This window comes from Giraffa tippelskirchi, chromosome 6 (assembly GCF_054371585.1).
Source record: "Giraffa tippelskirchi isolate mGirTip1 chromosome 6, T2T-mGirTip1v1.2.pri, whole genome shotgun sequence".
Taxonomy (NCBI): Eukaryota; Metazoa; Chordata; class Mammalia; order Artiodactyla; family Giraffidae; genus Giraffa; species Giraffa tippelskirchi.
The window spans coordinates 114005395-114029408 of NC_137280.1; the positions used below are offsets into that span (position 1 = coordinate 114005395).

A 24014-nucleotide genomic window follows, 5' to 3' on the forward strand; every position below is an offset into this window, starting at 1 on the left:
CCATTCAACCCTCAGAATGTGGTTCTTAGACATGAGGAGTATCAGAATCTCCTGGAAAGCTGTTAAATAGATTGCTGGGTCCCAACTCAGAGTTTCTCTCATCCTGTACTGTGGGATGTAGCCAGAGAAAATGCGTGTCTAACAAGTTCCCTGCTGATGGTCCAGGAACAACACTTCAAGATCCACTGCCCTGGGGCAGGGGTAAGGGGCTTCCACGCCAGTAGCCTTAAGAGCCCACATCACTGTTTTAATGTTGAGAACTTTTTTTTTTAATCTTTTGGTAGCAGCATGTAGGATTTTAGTTCCCCCGCCAGGGATTGCACCCCCTGTATTGGAAGCATGGAGTCTCAACCACTGGACTGCCAGGGAAGTCCCTAATTTAAGTACCTCTAACCATGGTTCTCTAGGAGAAGGCAATGGCAACTCACTCCAGTACTCTTGCCTGGAAAATCCCATGGACAGAGGAGCCTGGTAGGCTGCAGTCCATGGGGTCGCGAAGAGTCGGACCCGACTGAGCGGCTTCACTTTTACTTTTCACTTTCATGCATTGGAGAAGGAAATGGCAACCCACTCCAGTGTTCTTGCCTGGAGAATCCCAGGGACTGCGGAGCCTGGTGGGCTGCCGTCTATGGGGTCGCACGGAGTCAGACACGACTGAAGCGACTTAGCAGCAGCAACCATGGTTCTCAACCTCCACTGCAGATAGAATCACCTGGGGAGTTTTAAAAACATCCGGCCACCCACCCCCATCCCTAGAAATATTGATTTAGTTGACCTGAGGTGGATGTTGGGCATAGGTTCAAAAAGCTCCCCAAGGTGATTTGATGTACAGTCGAGGTTGAGAACTCCTGTTCTGTAAACTTAAAATATTAGTTTCATATTCATGGAATCACCTCACACTGGTTTGGTACACAGTGTGGCTTAGTAAATATCATCTGGACGTGAATTTAAATCTTACATCAGATCTCAATAGATTCTGTTCTCTGACTGGGTCTGAAGAAGTTGAGTACCGGTATAATGTTTTGGGTAAAGAATCCGCCCGCAGTGAGGGAGACCTGGGTTTGATCCCTGGGTTGGGAAAATCTCCTGGAGGAGGGCATGGCAACCCACTCCAGTATTCTTGCCTGGAGAATCTCCAAGGACAGAGGGGTCTGACAGGCTACAGTCCAAGGGGTCGCAAAAGACTCGGACACGACTGAGCGACTAAGCACACAGCACACCCTGTCTTGGCATTTCCCAACAGGACCTTGAAGAGCTGAACCTTTCAAGCATCTTCAAAACCACTTTATTGAGTGCCATGCCATCTGGCCCGGGCTGGCAGCGCTGGGGGGAATGGAAAACAATCCTTGCTATCCATAATCCCCCGTCCGCCACGCTTCCATTCTAGAACTGCTCAGAAGGGAAAGACAGTCGCCGGGCGGTCAGGAAGCGGTGTGCTCCCGAATCCAGGCTAGGTAGTTGGCCACGTCGGTGTACACACCCGGCTTGAAGCGGTTGCCGCAACCTGAGCCCCAGCTGACTATGCCTCGCAGGATGAGCTGGCGCTCAGGGGTCTCATCCTCACACACCAGAGGGCCTCCGGAGTCACCCTGGGTTGGGGACACGCGGCTCAGCGTCCTTGGCTGGGAGTTCACCCTTGGCTGGGTTGGGGAAGGGCGCCAAGCGGGGCCCCAGGCTCACCTGGCAGGCGTCGGTACCGCCCTCGAGGAAGCCAGCGCAGAGCATGCCGCGGGTGAAGGCGGCTCCGTGCACGTCCGGGGCGGAGCAGCGCTCCGGGTCGATGAGCGGCACCCTAGCCTCCTGCAGGAAGCTGGAATAGTCCCCACCTGCGAACGGAGAGCACCTTCCTCACACCCCTCCAGAGTCCATTTGAAGCCCAGGCCTGACTTTACCAGGCTCTTTCAAACCCGCTATAATCTCTTGTCTCCCTCGCAGCAAGCCCGGGAGGGAATGAGTTGCCTTTTAACACCTATCTCATAGACAGGAAGCCAGAGAGGAGCTGTGATGTGAATGGACCAGGAGGAAACAGGACTGCTTCTGAACCCCACCCCTACTTCCCATCCAGCGGCTCAAAACCTTGCTCCCCATCCAACCCACCTGCGGCTCCATCGCGGGCCAGCGTTCTAGTAGCCCTTGCAGCCCAGTGCCCAGAGGGAATCCAGAGAACGTGCGGCTCTCCCGCTTCGTCACAGTTCTGGGGACTCCCCCACTCCCCCGACAGTGAATTTCAAGCCCTTGGAGAAGCAGACTGCAGAGACAGGGGCCCTGCGCGTCCTCACAACCCACCAGACCGGCCCCACCTGTCCACCTGCAGGCTTCTCTTGCCTACCCCGGGGACCAGAGGCCTCCTTCCCGCTTCCAGCCGTTCTGCCTACCCTCGAACTGGTGACCCCAGCCGGCCACCTCGCAGACTGCGGCTTCGGATTCGGCGGGGCGGGCGGCGCTACTCGGCAGGCACACTGGCTGAACGAAAGGCGACGGGTGCGCGCAGCAGCCGTCTGCGCTCTCCTGCAGGCGCACCAGAGCTAACCCGGGCGGGGAGAAGCGTGAGACCGGGACGCCCGGACTTCGAGCTCTGCCCACCCTTTCCCCTGATCTCCGCAGGGGCTCTTCCACGCACCCAGGTCGTGCTGGTAGGTGATGGGCGAGAAGGCCTCGTGCAGGCGGTAGTCTCGCACTGCCAGCGTCTGGCACTGCTCACAGCTCTGGTTGTGGCGGTCCTGGCCGAGCACCACGGTCAGCTCCTCCGGTGCGGGTCTGGGGACAGGGTCGGGAAAAGGAAGCGCGCTCAGAACGGGCCACAGGCATCCTGCGGGAGCCCTCTTCTTCCAAACCCTCAAATAGGTTTCGGCTTCCTCCTGGGAAGCTCTGAAAGGGAGAAGGGGGCAAAAGTGGGCGGGAACGCAGAGAGATAGGGAACGCAGAGAGGTAGGGCACGAGTTCGGGTGTCGCGCGGAAGCTGAGCGTAGAGGAGAGAGGAGCTAGGGGGGTCCCGGGCGGGGAGCTGAGCTCGAGGACACTCGCCGGTTCTGCAGGCAGTGAGCCGCAGTCAGTACCCAACAGGGGGCGATGAGGCTGCCGGCGCAGAAATGTTGGCCCCAGTACAGCGCGGCGATGTAGGGGTGCGCCCCGGGGAGCGCCACCAGTCCTCCGACGACGCGGTTCAGCAAGGACAGCGATTTGCGGAGCCGCTGTCCACAGCCCCCGGGGCCTGCCCTGGCCAGAGGAGTCGGCTGTTTGGGCGGCGAGCACCAGCCTGTGGGAGGAACCCAGGCTGAGGACCTGGAGACCCACGGTCGATAGGTTGGAATATAGCTCGTCCTGCGCCCTCTCCGCTCGACCCTTCCCAACTACCTGAAGTCAGGGATGGAAGCGGGGTCTGGGTCGTGGACTCAGGTTTCTGCAAAGCCGACGGCGTGGGCATGGGGAAGTGCTCGTGCCGGGCTGCGGCCTGGCACGGTGCCAGGCGGCAGTAATTCCAGCTCAGTCGGTCGCCTTTCCAAATGAAGCACCACGGGCGGGTGTCGTTGTCGGGGTTCCTGTAACCACGAGGTGGGGTGGAGGCGCTATTTTGAACGTGAGAAGCCCTAGAAGGGCCCTGAAGCGGAAGGGGACTTCCAGCCGCGTCCCACGCGCGCACCGGCAGAAGGCGTGGTCGCCCAGTCCCCAGTTCAGCACTTGCTCTGCGGTCACATTCCAGTAGGTGGCCTCGGAGGCCCACGACAGACAGGGTGCGCCGGACAGCGTAGTCCCGGCCACGCCGCGGTAGCTGAGTCCGCGGTCGCGGTCGTCGTAGCAACTCGCCTGGAGGTCTGGGGAGGGAGGAGGCTCCCCGCCGCTAGGTGATGATATGGTCCCTCCCCCCGCTCCCGCCCCCAGCCGCCCTCTCACCCACGGCGCCACTCCCCCTCCTCCCTCTCCGCTAGTCCTTCCCACGTGGGGGTGGGGCTTCTGCTTCCTAGAGACCTTAACTCACCTACATCGCACAAACGTCCCGCGAAGCTAGGGGGGCAACGGCACAGGCGGTGGCCCTCCGCCTGTAGGCAGCTGCCCCCGTTGAGACATGGGTTGGTGCGGCAGACTGGGAGAAGGGGCACTCTGAGTCACCCCGAGGTCCAAAGACGGCTCAGAGAGCTCCCTCTTACCCGGGCACACCACCTGGCCTCCTGCCAGCCTTTCTTCCTCACCTTCCACTCTGGTCCCTGCCCAGCTCCCCACCAGTCTACTCACCCTGGCTGGCCAGTGTCTTGCATTGGGCATTCGGACCCTTGCACTGGCACTTGGCCACACCTGCTGGTTCAAGCCTATGCCATATTTCATTCTCGTGGAAGAACTGGAAAAACTGGGGCTCAAAGCACTTCTCTGGGGACAAAAGGAGAAGAGGACCATGCCAAGTCTCCAGGAATCCATAGGACTTCTTCAGTGGGTCTGAGGCTGCCCCTGTCCCCCAGTGCCCTCATCCCTGGCCTCAGCATCTCCTCACCTTTCTGGCAGTGCTTCCCAGTGAAGTGATCTGCACAGATGCAGCGTGAGCCATCCGGCATGTTCACACAGCTCCCTCCCTTCTGGCAGGGATTGTGTTTGCTGCAGTGGTCTGAGAGATGGACCCAGAGGGAGAAAGAGCAGGGAGCCTGAGTCAGACAGATGGGGGCCAAGTCCCTACCCAAATGTGTTTGTCTTTTGACCTTGGCCCTCCAAGTTTCCAAGCCTCAGTTTACCCACCTGCAAAATGAGGCTACCCACTCTTAGAACTTCTCTGTCTGGGGGAGAAGGAGATAGGTGGGCCCAGAATCCCATGTATTTTGGGTCTTATGATACCCAAGAGAGGAGCTGGGGTTGGGGAGAGGGCCCTGGGTCACTCCAAAGGTTGTATCACACCTTTCACTTTCTTGGGCTCCAGGCAGTATGCCCATCGTTGGTCCTTCTCAAAGTTGGGGGTAGTAGCACACCTGTAGAAAGAGAGAAAGCTTAAGATGTGGAAGTGACCCAAGTGCCCATCAACAGATGATTGGTTTAAGAAGAGGTGGTACATGCACAATGGAATATTACTCAGCCATAACAAAAGAATAAAATATTGGCATTTGCAGCAACATGGATGGACCTAGGGAATTAGTATACTAAGTGAAGTAAGTCAGATGAAGATAAATATTATATGATATCACTTATATGTGGAATCTAAACAATAATACGAGTGAATCTATATACAAAATAGAAACAGACTCACAGACATAGAAAACAAACTTACTGTTACCAAAGTGGAAAGGGAGGGGATAAATTAGGAATATGAGATTAATGGAGAGAAACTACTATACATGAAATAGATAAGCAACAAGGATTTACTGTATAGCACAAGTAATTATTTTCAGTGTCTTATAATAACATATATATATATATATATATATATATATATACACACACACACATATGTATTCTCCAGGCCAGAATACTGGAGTGGGTAGCCTTTCCCTTCTCCAGGGGATCTTTCCAACCCAAGGATCGAACCCAGGCTCCCGCATTACAGGCAGATTCTTTACCAGCTAAGCCACTAGGGAAGCCCATGTATACATATATATATAACTGAATCATTTTGCAGTACACCTGGAACCAACACAACATTGTAAATCAACTATACTTCAATAAATAAAAGAAAGAGATGAGGCTTCCCTGCTCTGCCCAAGGGGCTAAGCTCACCTCCCGTATCACACCCCCCTCTATTCAAGCAGGGTTCCCTGGACAGAAGGGTGGGCAGAGTCCACAGAAGACCCCTGCTCCAACCCTTCCTGGGTAGTCTTACCAAGGTCGGGGGCCTGGCCGGCCTCTGTGGATGCATTTATGATACAGCTGCCGGTGGTACTGGAAGGGGAAGTGGCAGGGTTCCCCGGTGACAGTGAGAACTGCAGGGATAACACACTCCTTAATGCCTTTGCCCGTGCCCCCATTGACCAGGAGCCACCCTCAGAGTCTGGTTGGGAAAAGGATTGACCTTTGAAAAGACCTTCAAGACCATGCGTGCACGCTATGTGGATTATCCAGGCAGGAATACTGGAGTGGCATGCATGCCCTTCTCCAGAGGATCCAGGCATTGAACCTGTGTCTCTTACGCCTCCTGTGTCGGCAAGCGGGTTCTTTACCACTAGTGCCACCTAGAACGCCCTACCTTCAAGACCACATCCTGCTTAAGAGTTGGGTTCTAGAGTCTGACAGCTGGAGTGGACTCCTGACTCCACCAACTACTAACTGGGTGACTTTGGACAAGTCTGCAGCCCCCAGTTCTAGAAGACTGCTTGCCATATAGCAGGCACTTGATAAATACTTGCTGAATGTTGAAGTTACTTGACCATTCTGAGCCTTACTTACCTCATCTCTAAAATGGCAAAAATAATACATAGTAAAGATGAAGAGTTTAGGTTTTGCAAGATGAAAAGAATTGTAGCGATGGATGGCAGTAAGGATTGCACAACAGTATTATCATACTTAATACCACTGAACTGGAGTTAAAAATGGTTGAGGTAGGGACTTCCCTGGTGACCCAGTGGTTAGGGGTCCACCTTCAAACGCCGGGGATGTGGGTTCGATCCCCAATCAGGGAACTAAGATCCCACAAGCTGTGGGGCAATTAAGTCCTCAGTGCTGCAACTACTGAACCTGTGCTCTAGATCATAGGTTCTGCAACTAGGGAGGCCCCAATGTGCCTCAACAAAGACCCAGTGCAGCCAAATAAATAAATAAATGGTTGAGGTAGAACATTTTATGTTACGTGTATTTTACCACAATAAAAAAATAATAATGATACAGGTCTATTTGTACAGAAAGATATTCATAATTTTAAACAAAGTAAGTCAAAAACAGCATGTCCTATTTTTTTACAAGTATTTTTACATATGCATAAAAAATAAATCTAGAAGGATATCTCCAAAATTTGTAAAAGTGGTTTTTGGAAGATAGTGGATTATGGGTAACTTTTCCTTCTCCTGTTTCTGTAACTTCTGTAGTTTTTACAATAAAAATATTGCTATCATAATTTTTAAAAAATAGTACAATTGAGCTTCATTATTCAGATTCTGTGTTTGCTTATCTGCATACCTCACTAAAATTTATCTGTAACCTCAAACCAATACTCAAGGTGCTTTCACAATCATTTGTAGACATGTACAGAGTGGTGAAAAATTTGAGTCACCTGAAGTGCACATTCCCAGCTAAGGTCAAATGAAGTGATGCTCTGCTTCTTGTTCAGCTCCTACTGTAAACAGGTGTCCTTTTCACACTCTATTTAGTGCTACATTTTCAAATTTTGTGCTTTTGGTAAATGATTTTGCTTGAAAATGGCTGCCAAGTAGAGTGCTGGAGTGTGGTCCAGTGTTCCTATGCGCAAGAGGGCTGTGATGTATATTATAGAGGACATTTTCGGACTAGATAAGCTTCATCCAGCTGTGAGCTAATAGTGCCGCTGGCCATGAGTTCAGTATCAATGAATCAACAACATCTATTAAGTAAAGTGTCTTTAAACAAAATCATACATAAGGCAAGGTTATGTATTGATGGTTGATGAAAATATAACCAGAGCTCACAGGAACATAACCTTACCTTTCCTCTAGGAGTAATGATTCGGTTTTTGCTAATTCAGTGTTCATGGTGACTTTACAGAACGTGACTGCTAGGAATAATGAGAACTGACTGTATATACTTTAAAGGAGTGTTTTGAAACTTAAATGAGGTTGTGTCTGTATAACATTGAGAGTCTGGCACATAGTCTGTGTTTGTATACATTAGCTCATATTTTGTTGTTAAAAGCATAGTGGCACTTGTGCTGAGGGCCAAATCACAGACAGGATACTAAAGAAAGAGGGAGAAGCATCTGAGATAGACCTTTAAGATGCAAATGGAATGGGAAAAAAAAGAAAGTGAAAATCACTCAGTTGTGTCCATCTCTTTTCGACTGTACAGTCCATGGAATTCTCCAGGCCAGAATACTGGAGTGGGTAGCCTTTCCCTTCTCCAGGGGATCGTCCCAACCCAGGGATTGAACCCAGGTCTCCCGCATTGCAGGCAGATTCTTTACCAGCTGAACCACAAGGGAAGCCCAAATGGAATGGAGAACCTTAAGTTGGTGATTAGGCAAGGACAGAGCAACTAGGTTGGATCAGGCTAGAGGAAGGAGAGCCATTTGGCTGGGTGTGAGGTGCTAAAGAGAGGAGATGAGGTAGTCAGGGTTGGCTGGGCTGGGCCTCAGGGCCATGCTGAGGGACTCTGTCTCATCCCACCAGGCCAGGCTTACCAGAGCAAGCTCTAGTTTGCAACTCTAGGTAAATATTTAGTGTCTAGAAGAATAAAGACAATAGGGAGCTAGGGGGAGATGGCAGATATCCCCCATCTAAAAGGAAACTTGATAATAAAAGTCAATATATTTTAAGCATTTACCATGCACCAAAATGTGGGCTGAATGTCTCACCAGGATAAATGACTCATTTCTCCTTCTCAGCAACCTTAAGAGTTTTACCATTACCAGCCAGGTTTTATAGGTGGGGAAATTTAAGCTTGGAGAAGTCAAGTCACTGACCCAGAGCCACCCAGCCCATGAGTGATGAGGCTGGGATTCAGAAGCATTTGGGCTCTAAAGCCCTGCTCTCAATCCTTTCTTGTCTGTCAAGGGCCCTGGCCTTTGTGTGGCATGCCTGATGCCTGTGAAATACTTTGAGAAGAGGAAAGGATGAGACAGGCCTGGGAAGCTGAGGAAGAAGAGCAGGTGCTGGGCTAGGCACTCAGATACAGCCCCAACCTGCCCTCAAGGAGCACACAGCTCACTATCACTCTGAGTCTGCAACACCCACTTGCCCAAGACCCGACACATAGCAGGCACCCTGGTCCGAATGCCAGCCAGACAACTCCGGGGGTAAGAGTGAAGAGTGCCCAGGATCCTCCCTCCCACTCCAAGGGCCAGAGACTAACAATCTGCACACCCCTACCATGACTCATCCCTGTCCGAGGCTCTCTCTGGAGGTGGTCCCAGGCTACTTACCCACTGTATGCTCACTCTCTGTGAGCTTATGCTTCTTGGGGCCTTTCCAAGGTGGAGTCTATGGGGAAGAGAAGAAGACACGAAATTTTGCCAGAAAGTCATTGCCTGCTCCCGTCCCATGCTAGTCCCCAGCTTCCTCTCACAGCCCTGAAATGCAGAGATTTCCTCCAAAGGCCCAGATCCCTCTTTACTCCTCCTGTTGTCTCCTCAATTTCCCTCTCCCCGAGAAATGCAGGCCACGTCCTCATAGCTACCAGTCTGTCTATTCTCTCTCTCCTCTACTTGGGCCTTATGGGCTTGCCTCGTCTTTCCAAACAGGACTTCCAATCTCCTGGGCCAAAAGGTCATGGTCAGAGGCCAAAGCTGTGATAAGGACCCACCAGGGCCATCCCAGTATAACCCTCCTGGTTTCTACAGTCCTCACCGAAACCGTTGACTCCAGGCTCACCAGCAGGGCCCCCAGGAGCAGCAGAGCCCTCATGGCGTCGGTCTGTTGGTCCAACCACTTGACCAGGAGTCCAGATCAATAGAAGTGGTCAAAGGTCCCTGAGGCCTGGGGAGCAGAGATTGGTTGAGCTGCCCTTCTAGGCTGTTTATGGAAAGTTAAGCAGAGAGTTTCCTTGATGAACCCCTAAGGATGGGAAAGTTGGGAGCTGGTGGGTGGGAGTAGAATAATAAGGAGTGGGGCTTCCCCCATCTTTCCCAGATAGTAGAACTGGAAGCAGGAACAGGGATTGCCTCATTTCTGGTCCTACTGGGGATGAAGAGGGTAAGGAAATCCAAGAGAAGCTCCCTACTTTGGGAATCTGAGAGTCCATGGGGAAGTATCTTGTTGTTTAGTTGCTAAGTCATGTTCGACTCTTTTGCAACCCCATGGACTGTAGTCCACCAGGCTCCTCTGTCCATGGGATATCCCAGGCAAGAATACTGGAGTGGGTTGCCATTTCCTTCTCCAATGGAGAAGTGTATTCATTTTCTATTGCTGTCTAAAATTAACTGCAAACTTTGCAGATTAAAATAATACCCATAGTTAGTTCACAAATCTCTGGGTCTAAAATCCTACACTGCGTGACTCAGTTTTCTGCTCAGTTTCACAAAACTGAGTTCAAGGCTGAGTTCTCCAGAGGCTCTGGGGAAAAATTCCTTTCCAAGGTCATTCAGGTCATTGGCAGAATTCAGTTTTTTGCATTTGTAGAAAGTGAGATCCCTGTTTCCTTGCAAGCCATCCGCTAGGGGCTGCCCTCAATTGCTAGAAGCTTCCTGCATTTCTTACCATAGAGCCCTTCAATTTTCCAAGCCAACAACAGAGAATCTCTGCCATGTTGACTGTTTCTCACCCTTTGAATTTCCTCTGTTAGGAAGAACCCTGTCCCTTTTAAGGATTCATCTGATTAGGTCAGGCCCACTAAGGAAAATCTCCCTCTCTTAAGGTCAACTGATTTAGGACCTTACTTATATTCATAGCATTCTTCTACAGAAGCCTCTAGATAAGCATTTGATTAAATACCTGGGAGAAGGTATGTTTACACCAGGGTCTTGCGGGCCATCTTCGAGTTCTACCTACAAAGTAAGTAAACCCATGGAAAAAATACCAAAAATACTAAACCAAGAAGTGCTAAAATATGCAATTGGAGCATAAGGAAGGGAGATGTGTTGGGGATGTATTATTATTTTTGTTTTGTTTTGTTTTTAATAGCCCTCATAGAAAAATTTTATTGGAAAGCAGGGAAAGCTACCAAGATATGAATGAAGACAAAAATAAAAAAAGTTCAGATATAAAGTGTATGACCTTGATTTAAGTGGAAATGGAACCCTTTGGTGGTTTGTAGTTAGTGACCTATATTTTCACTTTGTGGCACTGCTGCTGCTGCTGCTGCTAAGTCGTTTCAGTTGTGTCCGACTCTGTGCAACCCCATAGATGGCAGCCCCCCAGGCTCCTCCATCCCTGGGATTCTCCAGGCAAGAATACTGGAGTGGGTTGCCATTTCCTTCTCCAACACATGCATGCATGCTAAGTCGCTTTAGTCGTGTCCGACTCTGTGCGACCCTATGGACAGCAGCCCACCAGGCTCCTCTGTCCACAGGATTCTCTAGGCAAGAGTACTGGAGTGGGTTGGGATGTATTATTTTACCTCCCTAACAGCCATTTATCTTGGTTCAGTAAGGATACCCTGAATTTCCCTTTGAAAACCACTCCTCTTTCATCCCCTCCATGAGTCTCTAGTGCTGCCCACTCTACCCTCAGTTCTAGGGCTGGGGGTGTGGCCCAATCAGAGTATGGTATTTCCAGACCACAGGGGTTGGTTCAGGGATAAGCCATACACAAGTTTGGCCAATCAGAGTCAGCCTTGGGACTTTTCACCAGAACTTTTAGGATAAAGGTACTTTCTTCCTCTTGGAGTCCCTACGAATGCAGTCCTGAAGATGTTGATGGCCATCTCTGTCGCTGCCTGGGGAGGTCCTGCCTGAGAACGAAGCATACATATAGGAACAGCAGAGCAAACAGGGAAGGGAGGATGGAAGAATGCTATAGGAAGCAGCCTCCTAGATGGTACCCATAGACCCTCACCTCTGGAACTCATGACCTTGAATAGTCTCTTCCTACGCTGGGTCAGAGCTGTTCTATATCCAGTAGAATATGGCAGAAACGATTATGTTTGACTTCTGAGCCCAGGTCATAAAAGGGATCACAGTTTCAGTCTTGGTCTCATGGATCACTCACTCTGGGGGAGGCCAGCTGCCATCTGTGAGGACACTCAAGCAGCCCTTTAGAGAGGCCCATGAGGGAAGAAAGTAAAGTCTTCAGCCAACAATCGGCACCAATTGGACAGCCATGGGAATAAATACTTTTGACATGGATATTGCAGCCCCAACCAGCATCTGGCCTGCAACCTCATTAGAGACCTCAAGCCAGACCATCCAGCTAAGCAGCTCCTAAATTCTTGAACCTCTAAAGTTGTGATAATCCTAATTGATTTTTGTTGTTTTAAGCCATAAATTTTTGGATTATTTGCTACCCAGCATTTGATAACTAACACAGGTAGAGTGATTATTGATTATTTTATGTGAGAATCTGGATCCTAAAACTAGAGATAGCCTCAAGAGTTCTCAGTTACATGTGCCAATTAAAACCAATTTGAATTGACTTCCATCGTTTTCAATCAAAGAAGTCCTGACTGATCCAAAGTAATTTGTGGGAAATGAAGTGAAGGCAGAATTAGCAAATTCATGATTCTGATGGAAGAGAGGCAGGTCATGGAAGACTTCCTGGTACAGAAACACAGCAACAGGAGGGCAGGAGTAGAGGCACCACTTCAACAATTGTTTTCAAAAGTGGAAGTAATGGCTAACAAGACCATGATGAAAGTGAAACCATGAGACGTATAGACAAGCTCATTAAAGTGAAAGCACCTTCATCAGGTCTTGATTTCAGTTCCCGAATACAGTCTGTGACCCAGAGCTGGTCCCATACTGGCTCCTTCCATCTGATGAGAAACCAGCTCTCCCTCCAAATGGAAGGGGCCTTTTAAACACATCTTCGGAAAGGGAGAGAAGGGCTTCCAGGCAGAGCAAGTACTACAACTTCACAGAAGCCTGAATGTGGCATGTCAGATGAAGAATATGGTCAGCACATGTTGCTTTATATGGAATGTGAGATGAGACAACCAGTCTGCTGGGACCAGAGATGGATATTCATGAGTATTGGATGTTCAACATCTGATTCCCCCTCCTCTTCCTCTAGTCTGCCAGTTTCTATTTGGGGTTGTGTGTGCATGTTAAGTTGCTTCAGTTGTGTCTGACTCTTTGCACCCCTATGGACTGTAGCTCACCAGGCTCCTCTGTCCATGGGATTCTCCAGACAAGAATACTGGAGTGGGTTGCCATGCCCTCCTCCAGGGGATCTTCCCGACCCAAGGACTGAACCCACGTCTGTTAAATTTCCTGCACTGGCAGGCAGGTTCTTTACAAGTAGTGCCATCTGGGAAGCTCATATCTGGGGCCACCCCACCCCTATTGCTATCTACTCTTCCTCAGTACATATAGGACATTTTCCAACCTGGGAGGTTTATCTTTCAGCATCATGTCTTTTTTTGCCTTTTCATACTGTCCACAGGGTTACCCAGGGAAGAATACTGGAGTGGTTTGCCATTCCCTCCTCCAGTGGACCACATTTTTTCAGAACTCTTCACTATGATACATCCATCTTGGGTGGCCCTGCACAGCACGGCTCATAGTGTCATTGAGTTACACAAGCCCCTTTGCCTTGACAAGCCTGTGATCCAATATGCTACTGGGGAAGAGCAGAGGGCAATTAATAATAGCTCTAGTAAGAATGAAGCAGCTGGGCTAAAGTAGAGACGATGCTCAGTTGTGGATGTGTCTGGTGGTGAAAGTACAGTCTGATTCTGTAAAGAACAATATTGCATATTAACCTGGAATGTTATGTCCATGAAAATTGGATGTGACCAGGCAGGAGATTGCAAGACTGAACATTGACATCTTAGGAATCAGTGAACTAAAATGGACAGGAATCGTCAAATTTAATTCAGATGATCATTATATCTACTACTGTGGACAAGAGTACCTTAGAAGAAATGGAATAGCCCTCATAGTCAACAAAAGAGTCTGAAATGCCATACTTGGGTGCAGTCTCAAAAACAACAGAATAATCTCAGTTCCTTTCCAAGGCAAACCATTCAACATCACAGTAATCCAAGTCTATGCCCCAACTATTGATGCTGAAGAAGCTGAAGTTGACTGGTTCTATGTAGACCTACGACACCTTATAGATCTAACACACACACACACACACACACACACACACACACACAATGTCCTTTTCATCATAGAGGATTGGAATGCAAAAGTAGGAAGTCAAAAGATACCTGGAAAAAAAGGCAAGTTTGGCCTTGGAGTACAAAATGAAGCAGGGCACACTGGTCATAGCAAACATCCTCTTCCAATAACACAAGAGATGACTCTACACTTGGACATGGACCATCACCAGAGAGTCAATACCAAAATCAGATTGATTACGCTCTTTGCAGCTAAAGATGGAGAAGCTTTATACAGCCAGGAAAAACAAGACCTGGAGCTGACTGTGGCTTAGATCATGAGCTCCTTATTGCAAAATTAAGGCTTAAGAAAGTAGGGAAAACCACTAGGCCATTCAGGTATGCTGCTGCTGCTGCTGCTGCTGCTAAGTCGCTTCAGTTGTGTCCGACTCTGTGCCACCCCATAGACGGCAGTCTACCAGGCTCCTCTGTCCCTGGGATTCTCCAGACAAGAATACTGGAGTGGGTTGCCATTTCCTTCTCCAATGCATGAAAGTGAAAAGTGCAGCCTACCAGGCTCCACCATCCATGGGATTTTCCAGGCAAGGGTACTGGAGTGGGTTGCCATTGCCTTCTCCAATTCAGGTGTGACCTAAATCAAATCTCTTATGATTATACAGTAGAGATGATTAATAGATTCAAGGGATTAGATCTGCTAGACAGAGTGTCTGAAGAACTATGGATGGAAGTTCATAATGCTGTACAAGAGGCAGTGACCAAAACCATCCCAAAGAAATAGAAAGGCAAGAAGGCTAAGCGGTTGTCTGAGAAGGCTTTACAAATAGCTGAGGAAAGAAGAGAAGCAAAAGGCGAGGGAGAAAAGGAAAGATATACCCAACTGAATGCAGAGTTCCAGAGAATAGCAAGAAAAGAAAACCTTCTTAAATGAACAATGCAAAGAAAAAGAGGAAAACAATAAAATGGGAAAGACAGATCTCTTCAACAAAATGGGAGATATCAAGGGAACATTACATGCGAGGATGTCCTTTACTGTTAAAGGACAGAAACCACAAGGACCTAACAGAAGCAGAAGAGATTAAGATGGGGTGGCAAGAATACACAGAGGAACTATACAAGAAAGGTCTTAGTATAGCATTGAAACATGTATATTATCATATGTGAAACAGAACATCATTCCAGGCTCGATGCATGAGACAAATGCTAAGGGCTGGGGCAATGGGATGACCCAGAGGGATAGGATGGGGAGGGAGGTGGGAGGGGGGTTCAGGATGGGGAACACATGTAAACCCATGGCTGATTCATGTCAATGTACGGCAAAAACCACTACAATATTGTAAAGTAATCAGCCCCCAACTAAAATAAATAAATTTATTAAAAAAAAAAAAGAAGGTCTTAGTGACCCAGACAACCATGAAGGTGTGGTTACTCACCTAAAGCCAGATATCTTGGAGTGTGAAGTCAAGTGGGCCTTAGGAAGCATTACCACAAACAAAGCTAGTGAAGATGATGGAATCCCAGCTGAGCTATTTCAAATCGTAAAAGATGATGCTGTTAAAGTGCTGCACTCAATATGCCAGCAAATTTGGAAAACCCAGCAGTGGTGACAGGACTGAAAAGGTTAGTTTTCATTCCAGCCCCAAAGAAGGGCAATGTCAAAGAACATTCAAACTACTGTATAATTGTGCTCATTTTACATGCAACAACATTATGCTCAAAATCTTTCTAGCTAGGCTTTAGCCTAGTATGTGAACCAAGAACTTCCAGATGTATAAGCTGGGTTTTGAAGAGGCAGAGGAACCAGAGATCAAATTGCCAACATTCATTGAATCATGGAGAAAGCAAGGGAGTTCCAGAAAAACATCTACTTCTGTTTCATTGACCACACTAAAGCCTTTGACTGTGTGGATGACAACAAACTGTGGAAAATTCTTAGAGATGAGAGTACTGACTACCTTACCTGTCTCCTGAGAAACCTATACTTGGGTCAAGAAGCAATAGTTAGAACAGGACATGGAACAATGGACTGTTTCAAAATTGGGAAAGGAGTACAACAAGGCTGTATATTGTCACTGTTTATTTCACTACTATGCAGAGGGCATCGTGGGATGCCAGGCTGGATGAATCACAAACTGGAATCAAGGTTGCTGGAAGAAATATCAACGTCCTCAGATATGCAGATGATACCACTCTAATGGCAGAAGATGAAGAGAAACTAAAGAGCCTCTTGATGAGGATGAGAGAAGAGAGCAAAAAGGCTGGCTGTCTTTCACTCAGCATTCAAAAACCTAAGATCACGGCATTTGGTCGAATCACTTCATGGCAAATAGATGGGGAAACAGTGGAAACAGTGACGGATTTTATTTCCTTGGGCTCCAAAATCACTGCAGACAGTAACTTCAGCCATGAAATTAAAAGATGTTTGCTCCTTGAAAGGAAAGCTATAACAAACCTAGACAGCATATTACAAAGCAAAGAAATCACTTTGCCAACAAAGGTCCATATAGTGAAAGCTGTTTTTTCTAGTAGTCATGTATGAATGTGTGAGTTGAACCATAAAGAAGGCTAATCACTAAAGAATGGATACTTTCAAATTGTGGGTTGGAGAAGACTCTTGAGAGTCTCTTGGATTGCAAAATCAAACCAGTCAATCCTAAAGGAAATTAACCCTGAATATTCATTGGAAGAACTGTTGCTGAAGCTCTAATACTTTGGTCACCTGATACAAGGAGCCAACTCATTGGAAAAGACCCTGCTTTTAGGTAAGATTGAAGGCAAAAGGAGATGGAGGCAGCAGAGGATGAGATGGCTAGATGGCATCACCAACTCAATGGACATTAGTTTGAGCAAACTCCAGGAGACAGTGGAGGAAAGAGGAGCCCATAGAGTTGCAAAGAGTCAGAATCCTGGGAGAGAGCACTCATTGATTGAGTTTAGGTCTCTCTGACTACATTAGTGTAGGGAGAGGGTGATCTAGTCCATTAGGCTTCCATAGTGGGAGGTGGTCATTGGAAATTACCCTTCCCTTACACAATAAGGGAGTTGTTCTTCACAACTTAGCGGCTGAACAACAACAACTTCCCTATTGTGTGGGGGAAGGGTAATTTCCAGTGACCACTTCCCACTATGGAAGCCTAACGGACTAGATCACCCTCTCCCTACATTAACGTAATCAGAGAGACCTAAACTGGGCCAACGGGCTCTCACTCCCAGGATTCTGAATCCTGAACAGGCCACACAAGCAAGGATGGTGAAAAGTGCCGGGGTTGGAGGTCTGCCATTTCACCAGCTGTACCCTGGCCAGATTGTCCCTGCTCCATGGTATGTCAGGATGCCTTCCAAAACCCAAGCTTAAGTAGCAAGGAAATTTAAATTTATCATTTCATATCATAAGAGATCTAGAGTGGAGGGGCTCCAGGAAGAGTGCTTTCAGTGGTTTAACAATGTCATCAAGAATCCATCTTCTTGGTTGATTCACACTGTTGTGCAGCAGAAACCAACCCAAAATTGTAAAGCAGTTATACTCAAAAAAAAAAAAAAAAGAACCCAAGTTCTTTTTTCTTTTGTTTACTATGGTCCTCAATGTATATACCTTCAAGCTGATTCCCTTATGGCCACCAAATGGCTACCACAGCTCCAAGAATCATGTCTAAACTCCAGTGAAGAAGGACCTTCCCTTTCATTAGATCATTCTTAGAAATGAGGAAAGTTTCCTCCCCAAAATTCCCAAGCAGACCTCCTCTCGTGGCTCAATGGCCACAACTGGGTTATCTGCTGCTCCTAACCAATCTCTAGCAAGGGTAAGGGGTTCTCTATAACTATCTTAGAACAACCAACCCTGGAGCCAAGTCAGAGGCATGCAGGTCAAGTGGCCACAGGAACAGAATTGGGACTCTGCAAAAGAGTAAGAAAAAGATATTAGGTAGACCACCACAGTTGTAATTCCTACATTCTGGTCCTCTAGTACTCTTGCCTGGAAAATCCCATGGACGGAGGAGCCTGGTAGGCTACAGTCCATGGGGTCGCTAAGAGTCGGACACGACTGAGCGACTTCACTTTCAATTTTCCCTTTCATGCACTGGAGAAGGAAATGGCAATCCACTCCAGTATTCTTGCCTGGAGAATCCCAGGGATGGCGGAGCCTGATGGGCTGCCGTCTATGGGGTCGCACAGAATCGGACACGACTGAAGCGACTTAGCAGCGGTCCTCTAGTGGTGCTTTGTTCCTACTTATTTCCACGTGTATTCCTTCTAGCTGATGCTAGGAACCGTTGAGGGCATTCCCATGATGTAAATTCCCTTTTGTATAGGTAGCTAGAGTCATATTCCAATGCTTCTAGCCAAGAACTTTCACTCTCCCTTATCCCTCAAGTTTAACCAGCCTTCAAGTTCTATTCATTACACTGCCCACATATTTCTCAAAACCCTCCACTTCTCTCCATTCCTGCTACCTCTTTCTTTGACGTTCAGAAAAATCAAGGTATCAACAGTGCTGGAACATAATTTGAGAACCTCTGGTGGACATCTGTCATTTCCCTTCTTTAGCATCCATTCTCCCTTCATCTAGCAAGAGCCCTCAATGTTCCTTTGGGGAGGGGTCCATTCCCCCTTCCATCAAGTGGACAGAAGAAAGCTTACCCTTTCCCTCAGCTGAGGGTGGAGTGGGCATGTGATCCGGGCCTGGCCAGTTAGAACACTGCCTCTTTTGGAAAACTCAGGATGCTTAGATCCTTAATTCAAGGAGGAATGTTTCTCATGTTTATTCATTCTAGTTTATTTTCATTTAAAATCTTTTTTGGTTAAATTTAAGCTCTTTAGAAGTTACTTTTGGAAATTGAGACACATTACTAATACTGTAGGAATTGGCAAGGACTTGATTTAAAACTTTCTTTGTACTGTGATTTCCTTTCAGGTGTATTTTGTAAAATGAAACATTAAATTTTTTGTTAACTTAATTTTTTTCTTAAAGACTTTTTCACAATTAAAAAAAGAACACTGCCTCTTTCTGTCCTCAGTGATTGGTTCAAAAGGAACACCTGACCCAAATCAAACCAATGAGAGGCAACCCCAGGATTTTTTGCTAGAATCAAGATAGAGGCTTTATCTTTCTATAAAAGTGGCCCTGTTGGTAGGAAGTGAGCTTGAAGCTGCTGGCAGCCATTAACATCTCAGGAACCGGCTGAGATAAAGATAACACTTTAAAAGCTGAGTCAGAATATGGGAAAGACAAATTTTGAGGGACGCAATTTGAGACCTGAGATGCAATGACACTTGTAATCAGAACCACAACTTATACTTTTAAATTACTTAAATCAATAAATTTCTTTTTTTTTTTTTTTTACCTTAGCCAGTTTTAGTTGCAATCAAAAACTCCTAACTGATGCAAGCAGGAATTCATACATTGTTACCATCAAGTTCCTAAAACAAAAGAAAACAAAACCCCTAGTGATCAGCTCTGTAAGTCAGTACCCTGAAGAACAGGAGAACAATGACCTTAGAAGTAGGGACTGGAGGGAAACAGCAATGAACTTGAATCAGGAAAACTTCAAATCCCATCTTGGCCACTGACCCTCAGTGTGATCACTGGGTCAGGTGCTCAGCTTTTCTGAACCTTGACTGCCACACCTCTTTAGGGAGGGAACGGCACTCAGACCAACAAGCATGGCTTGTTGAGATGCTTGAAAGGGAATTCATGTGAAAGGGCCAAGCCTGGCATGTGACTGGGGCTCAGTCTATAGGAGTTTACAAAGAAACTTTCACTAGAAAGAATATAAAAAATAAACAAGAAAAAAAAACAAGAAAAAATTTAAAGGAAAAAAAAAAAAGAAACTTTCCCATGTGGACACCTCTACCCCCACTTTAGCAGTTTCTTCGCACATGCCCAGTTCCTCCTGAACATCTGGGTCCCTTATCAACTGCTTTGGATCAGAGCAGAAAGGTACTCAGGTTTCTGTCTTCCCACAGCTGGAGCATCTATGGGATCAGAAGGGAGAAAGTATCAAGTTCCTGCTCACAAGTGCTTGGATCCACACAGACACACAAAGACAGCGCTTCTTCATAGCAGGGACTTGGAAGGAAGATTTCAAGAAGTGGCAGAACTGCCTATTCAAAGGCAAGTTTAGGGGGTCAGAAGGTACCCAGCCCACCATCCTTCATTCCTCCTTACTTAGTGGCATCATTTTTCTCCCAGTTGTTCAGGCTGTCACCATGGAACCTTTGTACAAATGGAAGCCTCTCCTTCCTCCAGACGAGTGCTGTCTGTCAGAACTTCTATGATGATGGAAATATTCTCTAGCCATTAGTCACGTGTGGCTATTGAACACTTGAAAACTGGCTAGTGTGACTGAGGAACTGGATTTTCCTTTTTTTTAATTAATTTAAATTTAAATAACACATGTGGCCAGTGGCTACTGTATTGGACAGCACAGCTCCACAGTGTGACAAGAGGGAGAGGTGTATGAAATATTGTTGGAGAGCTACATGGGCCCAGATCAAGTTGGGCCCTAATAGGCCATGGGGAACAGTTTGGGTTTTATTTCTAAGTGTAATGGGAAGTGCATTAGTTATCTACTGCAGCTAATAAGGGAGACGGCAATGGCAACCCACTCCAGTACTCTTGCCTGGAGAATCCCATGGATGGAGGAGCCTGGTGGGCTGCAGTCCGTGGGGTCGCTAAGAGTCGGACACGACTGAGCGACTTCACTTTCACGTTCATGCACTGGAGAAGGAAATGGAAACCCATTCCAGTGTTCTTGCCTGGAGAATCCCAGGGACGGGGGAGCCTGGTGGGCTGCCGTCTATGGGGTCGCACAGAGTCAGACACGACTGAAGCGACTTAGCAGCAGCAGCGGCAGCAGCAGCTAATAAGAAATGACAAATTGCTCCCAAATTTAGCAACTTAAATTACAAACATTTACAGGCATACCTCACTTTATGGCACTTCAAAGATAGTGCAACTGGGGGAGGGTCCACTTCCAAGTTCATTCATAAAGCTATTGACTTCAGGTTCTTCTTGATGGTTGGCCAGAGACCTCAGTTCCCAACCATGTAGGCCTTGCCATAGGTCAGCTTACTTGAGGATGACATTTCGTCACTTTTACTGCATTTGTTTTTTTCTTTTTTTGGGCTGTGCTGGGTCTTTGTTGTTACATGCAGGCTTTCTCTAGCTACCACAAGCAAGGGCTACTCTTTGTTGCAGCGTGTGTGCTTCTCATTGCGGTGGCTTCTCTTGTTGTGCAGCACGGGCTCTAGGCACACAGGCTTCAGTGGTTGTGGCAGTCGGGCTCAATAGTTGTGTTTAGGGCTTAGTTGCTTCGTGGCATATGGGATCTTAGTTCCCTGACTAGGGATTGAACCTGACTTCCCTGCACTGCAAGGCAAATTCTTAACCACTGGATCACTAGGGAAGTCCCCTGATCTCCCTTTTTAAAAATCATTTTGAAAAAATAAATAAATATAAAGATCATATTGGCCATAGGTAGAGAATGGGTTGAAGAGTCAGATTCTGGGAGTTGTGTGAGATACCTTCCCGTCCTTATCCCATATCAGTCATCAAGTCTTATTCATCCCATTTCCATGATAGCTCTCAATCTGGTCACTTCTCTGCAACCCCTGGCCACCTCCCCAGTGCAGGGTATCATTCCTCTCTCTAATAGTTCCTCTTAAAAGGACCTCCTGCCTGTCTTACTCAGGATGGTGGTGGTGGTTTAGTCACTAAGTCATGTCCGACTCTTGCGACCGTATGAACTGCAGCCCACCAGGCTCCTCTGTCCATGGGATTTTCCAGGCAAGAATATTGGAGTGGATTGCCATTTCCTTCTCCAGGGGATCTTACCAACCCAGGAATCGAACCCAGGTCTCCTGCATTGCAGGCAGATTCTTTACCAACTGAGCTATGAGGGAAGCCCTTACTCAGGATATGTGGCTCTCAACAATGAAGCCAATTCTGGGTAACTTAGGCAGACAAGGAACTGACTGGGTGCTTGTTGAATCCACCTACCCTCCTAAGGGCTGGCTCGACCTCCTCCCCCTCTTCTTCTACTGTCACCATAATGAACCCTCAATGGTCCTCTAATGTCTGATGTGAATCACTTGCTTTGGATTTCAAAGACCTGCTTGCAACATTGGAAACATGCTCCAGGTACTAGGGACCTTGGAGAGGAAATTTTGCCTCCTCTTTGATTTCACTAGTGCAAAGCAGGGCCTGCCTCTGCATTTTATAGGTTTCCTCCTAAAGTGGAGGGGTATTCAGATGCTGGGCACCAAAATAATAGGTGTTTACAAGACAGCCTAAGCCTCTCTCTCCTGACCCTTCACCCCACCCCTAGTATGGCACACAGTAAGCAAATATGATCAAACTACTTCCTGGTTTAATACACACTGGACAGCTCCCCACTACCCTCAAAATGAAGTCTAAACTCCTTGCCTAGCTTCCAAGGAGCTCCCTTATTCAGGCCTCTTTTGAAGGCCTGAGCCTCATTTCTTGCCCCCACCCCTCACCATGCACACCCCAATGTGCACCTGAAACTCTAGTTCAGTGCTCTGCCCTCAGGTGCCAAATGTATGAGCCCTCACCACCTTCCTCGACAGAGCTCTGAACATGTGCTGCCTCTTGCCAGAGCTCTTTCCTTCCCACACCAGTTACCTCTGAAAACTTCACATTCTCACTGAACTCTCAGGTCTCACTTTGACATGACAGCCTTCAGTGGGTGAGGTACCTGTCCTTTGTCCTACTGACCACTGGTTTTCCTTCTTTCAAGGTACTTATTTTTATTCCCCAAAGTATCCTAGATCCATGCATTTCCCTGCATCTCCACTGCCACCTTCTCAGTCCAAGTCATCATCCCCTGTCTCCTGGAATTCTATAGCCTCCCAACTGCTCGTTCTGCCTCCATACTTGGCCCCTTGAAAGTCTACTAGCTAGAGTAATCTTTTAAAAGGCTTTCAAAGGCTTTGAAATCTTTCAAAGTCTTCACATTTCATTTAAGAAAAACAAACTCTTCTCCATGGTTTGCAAAGCATTCCAGGATCTACTTAAATCCCTGCTCCTTCATTTCATATCAGACTTTTGGGCTCAGAAGCCACACAGGCCTTCTTCCTGTTCCCTGAACATAGCAAACTTACTCTAGGCTCAGAGCTTTGCACTTGCTATTGCCTCTGCTTGAAACTCTGTTTCTCTAGATCTTTGTGTGGTTGGATCTGCTCAAATGTCACACCCTGAGACCAATTCCCTTCACTATTTTGTCTTACTGTCTTAAAAGCATTTATCATTCTCTCAGACCACCCCAATTATTTGTTTACTCATAGGATTACCATCTTGATCCTCCTTCTTGCAGGTAGGCAGAGAGACTGACTATCTTGCTGGCACTACTGTATTCCCCAGCTCCTGGCTCGGTGCCTGGCACGAAGTATGTGCTCTGCATTTTTGGATGAATGAATGGATAGGAACCAGAGAAGCCTAGTTGAATCTGGCTTTGCTTTACTTGCAAGTTTGGACAAGCCTCCGTTTCCTGGTGTGTGAAGTGAGGGTGGAGGGAGTAGGATGTTGAACTAGAAGGTGTTGATTAGCTGTAAAATTTCAACCTTGTTTTCTTCCTAGTCTTAGGCCTGAAGCCAGCCACTGGACCTCAGCTCCCCACCTGTATAATGGGTGTGAGCTCATTCCTGCGGCTTGGGGTGGTAGCGCTGCCTTATAAGGCAGCAGAGGCTGAGGGCGGGCGAAGTCGTGTGGGTGGAGAGAAATCACAACATCCGGCGGTGGGGGCAGGGCGGGGGCGCCCGCAGTGGGCAGGCTGGAGGCCGGGTCGCAACTAGGGAGGCCGCCAGCCTCCTCTAGGCCTCTACCTGCCTCCGATGTGCGCCCTCCGGGATGGGCCGACCCAAAAGCATACGGACGGATGTACAGACCGCACTTGCTTGAGGCCGGCCTGCAGGAGGCCTAGGATGCCAAACTCATTCCCTTTAAACCTTGGAAAAGCCAGAGTGAACCAAAGGGACCACACCCACACTTAGTGGTCCAATCAGAGTGCAGTGCTGAGAATGACTGACCTTCGTTCATCCAATCAAATACCCGGTATCCGGGGCGTGATCCAGAGATCCCACCTCCGTTGTCCCCGAGGGCTCGACCCTAATTGGCAGTTCGGTATCCTACGAAGGTGCAGAAATTCGAACGTAGGGGCTGAACCCCACCGCAGACCAACCAGGAA

General features: G+C 47.7%; 1 protein-coding gene across 4 annotated transcripts; it reads right to left on the reverse strand.

Moving 5' to 3' along the window:
- Nucleotides 1–1262: 1262 nt before the first annotated feature.
- On the reverse strand, nucleotides 1263–23981 carry F12 (coagulation factor XII). 4 transcript variants are annotated; one of them, XM_081501982.1, is made up of 18 exons: nucleotides 13450–14430; nucleotides 12428–12686; nucleotides 11402–11481; nucleotides 10524–10572; nucleotides 9441–9569; nucleotides 9017–9074; nucleotides 5795–5894; nucleotides 4879–4949; nucleotides 4484–4594; nucleotides 4231–4362; nucleotides 3977–4081; nucleotides 3641–3812; nucleotides 3355–3539; nucleotides 3025–3256; nucleotides 2621–2757; nucleotides 2376–2525; nucleotides 1681–1826; nucleotides 1263–1589 (listed from the first exon to the last, which is right to left on the reverse strand). In XM_081501982.1, exons 5-18 carry the CDS (start codon nucleotides 9495–9497, stop codon nucleotides 1422–1424), a joined length of 1824 nt encoding a protein of 607 aa, XP_081358108.1. In that variant the 5' UTR covers nucleotides 9498–9569; nucleotides 10524–10572; nucleotides 11402–11481; nucleotides 12428–12686; nucleotides 13450–14430; the 3' UTR covers nucleotides 1263–1421. The 4 variants fall into 4 exon arrangements, with proteins under 4 accessions (XP_081358108.1, XP_081358106.1, XP_081358109.1 ...); XM_081501980.1 differs by lacking the exons at nucleotides 10524–10572; nucleotides 11402–11481; nucleotides 12428–12686; nucleotides 13450–14430 and adding exons at nucleotides 17647–17703; nucleotides 19152–19227; nucleotides 23857–23937; XM_081501983.1 differs by lacking the exons at nucleotides 11402–11481; nucleotides 12428–12686; nucleotides 13450–14430 and adding an exon at nucleotides 17647–17703 and having other exon boundaries at nucleotides 10524–10576.
- Nucleotides 23982–24014: the final 33 nt, after the last annotated feature.